Source organism: Octopus bimaculoides, chromosome 2 (genome assembly GCF_046866305.1).
Source record: "Octopus bimaculoides isolate indiv1 chromosome 2, ASM4686630v1, whole genome shotgun sequence".
NCBI lineage: Eukaryota > Metazoa > Mollusca > Cephalopoda > Octopoda > Octopodidae > Octopus > Octopus bimaculoides.
Window position 1 is genome coordinate 25,815,543 of NC_142929.1, and position 7,314 is coordinate 25,822,856.

The following is a 7,314-nucleotide window of genomic DNA, read 5'->3' on the forward strand; positions in this document are numbered from 1 at the left end:
AGTAAAGAAATGCTGAGAAAAGCACAAAGAAATCTTGTGCATTTTAAGAGCGGTGATGAGAGCATTTGCCTTGACCAGAAATGTACTGAAAACACAAACGAACAGCATTCTGCATGCATGTCTCTTCTATATAACCGTCATGTCTGCACGCTTAAATACAAGCAAGTCATAGGTTTCTGCAAAGAAAAAAAGGACAACGAGAGGCCATGGCTGAAAAAGAAAATGGAGTGACCCATGCTAGGAATAAGTTTGTGGGACGATATTCGAAACGAGATAATTCTATAACGTCATCTAATGTGAATGTTATTGCCACGTAATACCGAAAGCATAAGTTCCGCCAGATCAGATATGGTCTAAAGGTAAAGACGTGCAGGAAGAGACTACTCAGAAGGCCTCCAAGATGATGGGAAAATAACACAAACTTTTCAGGCTGAAATGGAAAAGATGAGAGCAATCGAACAAATACTTGAGGCGTATCGTGAATAAGAACATCTGATAGTCTGTTCGATAGTGTAATAGAGCAACATCATCCCTCCATTCTTTTACCAGCTGCTATTATACAGAAATTCAGATAAAAACCGTACAATGTTTTCAAACCTACTTATTTAAGTATTGTATTTTTCATGGAAAAATAGATTGCGTATTTATGTATTCATTCCTCGGTTTTATATAATTCTCGGAATTGTCAAATTAAGATCGTAATTAATCCTTACTCATGATCACCTTCAGAATATAAAATGTATTTGATCGATCAGATTGCGTCATTCATATTAGCATTAGAAACAATGCTTACACATTTGAATTAATGGAAAGTTTTACAAATGACAAACAACTTTGTTTTCCATCAATCACCATGAAGAGCAAAAACGTCTACTTAATTTGTATTTAAGACGACGTGCTTTTATTTCGAAAAAAATAATAACATATAATTATGCGCATAGACATTTGTCCTATACTGACATGTGTAATCAATCATAATTTACTGCCATAGGATAAAAGGCCAAGAGGACATAGTGCTATCCTGTAAAGAGGAGGATACGTAGTTCGCATTCTCTTATGATCATCTCAAAATTGCTTTAATTTTTAATGATTCCTTTGGGTAATCTTTTAATAGCTATAATATTGAAACCTAGACTAATGCAATATTCAGTTATCTCACTCCTAAACGACAGTAACTTCTCTTAAATCGTTTTTGTATTTACTTGCTAAATTTAGTTGAAGAAATCATGGATCATAGTCTATTATTTATTCCTTTATTGCCTACAGAGGGCTAAACTTAGAGGGGACAAACAAGGACAGACAAAGGGATTATTAAGTCGATTACATCGACCCCAGTGTGTAACTGGTACTTATTTAATCAACCCCGAAAGGATGAAAGGTAAAGTCCACCTCAGCGGAATTTGAACTCAGAACATAACGGCAGACGAAGTACCGCTAAGCATTTCGCCCGGCGTGCTACCGATTCTGCCAGCTCGCCACCCTTCATAGTCTATTATCAATACTACACTTTCCCATGGATAAGACACTTACTCTCTCGATCTATACATGAACCATTAAAGTAGTGCTAGATAGCAGTCTAATACGTTTTTTGATAATTGTCTCGGATCAAACAGACATTTAAGAAACGCTTGGGCGTGATCGAAAATTTACATAGCTGAAGTAGCGTCTTTCAAATGTGTAACCTATAGTTTGTTAGAAGCAGCGTATTATAGATCTTGAATAGTTTTGGCCTGGAGGTCAAAGGGAAATACATGAGCAATATTTGGTGCATATTATATATACACCAAATATTGCTCAGAAACTTTTCATGATAAGAAATCAAGAAGCATATCCATTGTACTTGCCCTTGAGTAATTATCGGTTATGATTTTATGCTATAGCAATCACTTTATCAATCAATCAAATTCATTTATCAATTTTCATTTATCTAGCCGATGTTATATAACATAAATCAATAAATCTCATTTCCTAATCTAGTGAATATGTGATCAACTACATTATCTTCGAAATAGTACTTCAACTCGTTATAAGTGAGCTTTGATTGTTGTTGTTGTTGTCGCTGTTGCTGCTGCCGCTGTTGTTGGTGTTGTTTAGCCACATGAAAACTCGATTGAGCAGATCTGAAAAAATAACATAAATGTCATCCTCACGTTTTATTTTAACAATAGCTTTGATTACATAAGAAAGGCCTATAACACAGACTAGTTCAAATGTAAAGTAAACACGATTGCAACAATAATGGACCATCATTAAATATCGCTACTAAAAACAACAGCTATATTTCATTTTGTAGTGTAGTAACCAGTAATTTTATTAGAGCACCGTTGTATATAATTAATCTGCAGTTTATCTCTTCGAAAAAATTATGACTTATAGTTTAGTCTTGGGTATTTTTAATATGCTCTTAATATTCTCACAATCACAAAGGCTGGTATGACTAAATAATTTGTTGCATTTATTCTGGTACTTATAGAATATATTATAAACCTTAGAATTATACAATATTGTAGGGCGGCTAACTGGCAAAATCGTTATCTCACTATGCAAAGGCTTAGCAGCATTTCTCAAGTTCGGAGTTCAAATTTTGTCGAGGTCGAATTTGTCTATCATTGATGAAATGAGTACCAGTTAACACTAGGGTGGATTTTATCGACCTTCCCCTCCTCCGAAATTGCTGGCCTTGTGCCAAAACTTGAACCCAGTATTATATCATTTTCTAAATATGTTAGATCAAATTTATACATGTTGCCGATATGAACTCAGGGAATAGTTGTTGGGACTAAATAACATTTATCTTTTAATCAATGATCTACATTTCTAACACTATTTTTACTTTTGTCAACTAAAAAAGTTTTCTAAATTTATTTTGATTCACATTACTTTAAGAACCTGATGAAAAAATGTCAAGAAGATCTCTTTCTTTTTTTTCCTTTTTTTATTTTTTCCACATGATGCGAATAATCTATTGCATAAAACTGAAATTGAAACGTATATTTACATTTCAGAAATGATTGGTCTGAGAATGCGCTACCACTCAAAAGAACTCATCAGAATGAATCAAATCCAGATTTACTCGCTTAGTGAATATAATAAAATCAAACATCATACTGACAACCATGATGAAATAGAGTGTGAAGAAAAGGTCATGGAATATCATTTGAGCTTTGATAATTTATCCATTAAGTCAATATGCAGACAGAAATTTACATTATTTTTCTTCATTAATTTCTGTATTTTTCTTTCTTCATTAATTTGTTTCTTCTTTTCTTTTTTCCTTTTTCTTTTTTTTTTGGGGGGGGGGATATTCGTCTATACAAATGGTCTGATGCTAAAAGTTTACCTAATGCTAAACTATTTTCTTAAGAGAAAATGTCTGTTTGTTTAGTCATATGATAATTAGAATCTTTAATATTAATAAGATCAAGCAATCTATATGACGCCAATCAGCAAACACATACACACATACACACATACACACACAGGCATATGAGCATGTGTCCGCTGCTACAAGACATGTAAATCTGAATCCATCTATTTACTGATGCTTTAACATATTTTGTACTAACGCTATCGTATTCTATTTACTTATACACTTTACATTTTTAGAGAAAATTTTAATTTTAATTATATTATGTAATTCTAAAATTTCTGTATGCTTCATGATAACATTTTTGACGTTCATATGATATGCTACTAATATTGCTAAGAATTCTATCTCAATGTATCGCTAGCAAACACGTTGTACATTTCAGAACAGGTTTTATTCATTTTTTATTATATATTTTCTCTTCCACAGGCATACTTATTAAGTTGGACTCTCATAAAACGAACACCTACGTGAAAACTTTTTCAGAAATATCATGGTAATTCTAGACAGGAAATTAGAGAGAAACTAACTGTCACATTTGCTGTGACAGTTTTATCGTCAAAAGTATTGGTTTTAAAATGGTAGGTTTCATTACGAACACAGTAAAAAGAAAAAGAACGACAGAAATATAACTAGGATTAAATATCATTGTGCTATACTTGGCTTTTAGTTTGACAATTTTGACATTTAATTTCTCATTCTACTTCGATTATTGAAGAAGAATCTAATTGGGCATTGTAATTCGTAAGAAAAATTTAAATACCAGATGAACTTTAGTTTTAATTCTGAAAATTCGTTGAAATATGACTGCGGCTGAAAACGTATTATCACCATGAAATAGTTTCATTCTAACTGCGGCAATGATATTGATGATAAGGATGATGACGACAAGAGTGACATTCATCACAGTTATCACTATTATTGACGATGCCATCGCCGTAATCATTAATATTTGTCTGTGACCTTGCGTTTCTGATTTATAGAAGACAAGATACACTAGGATAACAATCTGAAAGAAGTGAGCAAGTGAATATATAGCAAATAACAATTTTAGTCAAATATATATTTATCTTTAGACAGCTTGTTATATAATCTTTTGTATACAAACTTAATTTTACAGTGAAAATTATTCCTCTTCTAGAGGTGTTTGTGGTCGAAAATTCCTTTAATGGCACAGCACCTGACCGATATATTGAGTTCGAAATAAGTGTAGACAGTAAAAACTCCGAATAGGAGGTTGATGATTACGTATTTTAGACTAAAATAGTCTTCGGAGACCTAGGTAACATATTTACACTGATAGAATTAATGATATCCTTTGATGTTTAGAGAATTGCATAAATTAACCCGATCGCTTCACGACTAATCAATTCAATATTCATTGACTGCGACGAGTAGAAACATCCTCATATTCAAATTGACAAACTATCCCGTAGGAGCAGAAAACAAATCATTGCATGCATAATTATTGTTATGCTTTCTTATAAACCATTGCTACGAAACAAAAGTGGCTTCAGTGTAGTGACCGAAACATCAAACATTGTAATAATTGAAATACCTAAACGTGTTTACATTATATATTATTTAAATACAATGACTTTCTTTGGAGTGCGTCCCAAGTTCATTGATAATCGGCGTGAAGAATTTAGTTATGATATATAACAAAAACGAATATTCAAGATTAAGCAATACACTGCTTTTTGAATTATCCAATATACATTTCAATAATTTTCAAATGCTCAACATGAGACGTAGCATATCTTCATTAAGAAACATTTTTTACGGTGCCTGCAAGTATTAGTGATTTTCTGTACTCACACAAATGATATTTTTACTTGTATATTTAACCTGATCAGAGGCAATAAGTTTAAGACCGTCTTGTATGTGACGTGTTGTAGGATGTATAAACTGTAGTAGACTTATTCTTTAATAATATACAAAATTAATTAAAATACCAGCAGCGAAGTCTCTTACTAAAATCATCGGCTTGTCTTCAATAGACCGGAATTCATAGGTATTTCTAGCATTTAAATGCTGTATAAATAGGCTGCGTTCATTAGTAACTCACCTCCTGCCGCTTGTGGACGTGTACGCTATACAACATGAAAAACACTTCTGCTGCTAACGTATCCGAGTCAACTTCCATCCACCTCTCACCGAACCACGCTTCAACCCCGAATCTGCATCGCTACAATGAGACTTGCATAGCCCTAATACCCAACCTTCACACTCCACAAATCTGTCCTACATGCATGTTTGTATACTTTTCATTACACGTTATTTTTTCACCAGCTCTATATTTTCCCACTTTCCTCTCTTTCACTTTCCCTCCCCTTGATTCTAGCGTAACGATGGTCTCCATGATGACTTTACGAAATGTCACCCTCGATTTAATACACAGATCAATCTCAAGGTCGAGTCTAACACTACTGCTGACATCGTCTGCCTTCCTTTCCCACCTATTAATGCCTCTTAGGTTAGTAACATCCTACAAACACTAAGGGAGTGTATACTCTGGTTTTCACAATTAGTTTAGAAATGAAAGAAACTGAAAAATAAATATGCTATGTAATGTTTAATAAATATCTTTCAGAAAAAACGCAAATCTTACAGATACTTTGAGGAAGTCAGAAAATGTTTCATATATGAAAGTGCCAACTAATATAATTAACGTAGTGATCGTAATAAAATTACTTAGTTGAAATTACAACCTTAATAACAAAAGTAATTAGAATTAATGATAATTATCATCGTGTGATCAATGAAAAGAACTCCAGTTTTCAATGTGATTAAAACTAAATAGTTACAGCAGTGTTGAATCCGTCTTGTTTTTGTTTAAGCTCCATAGTTACTAATGCCTCTTGTCGATTTTTGGTAAACGGCTAAGTGTAAGTTAATTATAAGCATAACCTCTTCTAAACTGCGATTTAATGAAATAGTTGTGTGTTGTAATTCTATGGCAGTTTTACGTGTGAATTACTAAAGGTATGTGGTAACTTACTTATTCTTATATTTTATATAATTTTAGAATCGGTTAGCGGAATGTGTCAGCTATTTGTCATTACACACGTTATTCTTATCTCATTTACAAATAAAGCCCCCGCTTAACATTAAACAACTTAGATTTTTTTATTATTTTTGCAATGTATAGATACTTTATGATCATCTTTCAAATATATATATAGGTAAGACGGTAGTTTATGTCTATGTTAATAGTACACAATCTTTTTAATTGTCACTTGGATAAACTTTCGATCAACTATAATGATAACAACTTTTATTATATTTCAGATTTATGCAAGAAGAAAAATACAAAATATTTGAAGCATACTTAAATTTCATCACAACATAACAAGTAGAAAATTGTGAAAAAGTAAAAGACATTTTATACAGATATTAACTCGTAAAGCATTTCTAGATGTCCTACATTGTCTATATTCTTCGTTTTGATATTGTCTTAGTTTTACAAATATGGAAGAGTTTGCGATAGGTTCACGTGATCAATATCTGAAGCAAAGGCTTGAAATATGTTAGAATATATCTCTAAAATTTAGTAGTGCTAACGCTTTGAGAATGCCAAGGTGTGGGTATAAAACCACTTCATTCAAAATGGTTTTAGCTTCAATTCCAGTCTCGAAATTTTAGTGGGAGGCGATTATATTGCAACCTAACTTCAACACTTCAACATCACTATAATACCATACTCTTTAATGTCTTATTGCGGATATGTTTATTGCATATTTAAAAAAAATACAATTCCATGTGCACATTCATTTTAGGCCTTAAACATATTTTCAATTATATATGTTGCTGTGGCTGTTCTGACGAAAACACATGGTTGAATTATCATTAAATTTATTTTTCTGTATTATTTAATCTTTCTTTCCTCACCTTTAAGCATTTGTAATATATAGAACAATATTAGTATTTTATCAACAAATCAACAA

At 32.2% G+C, this 7,314-nt stretch overlaps 1 protein-coding gene across 1 annotated transcript in view; it reads left to right on the top strand.

Moving 5' to 3' along the window:
* Positions 1–7,314, top strand: part of LOC106881011 (uncharacterized) — a 29,443-nt gene that overhangs the window by 21,936 nt on the left and 193 nt on the right. The window contains exons 3-5 of the mRNA XM_089341766.1: positions 3,006–3,142; positions 3,797–3,948; positions 6,659–7,314. The exon at positions 6,659–7,314 is cut by the window's right edge and continues 193 nt beyond it. Of these exons, the coding sequence (XP_089197892.1) occupies positions 3,006–3,142; positions 3,797–3,841 (182 nt within the window). The 3' untranslated portion in view covers positions 3,842–3,948; positions 6,659–7,314. The remainder of the gene's footprint in view (positions 1–3,005; positions 3,143–3,796; positions 3,949–6,658) is intronic.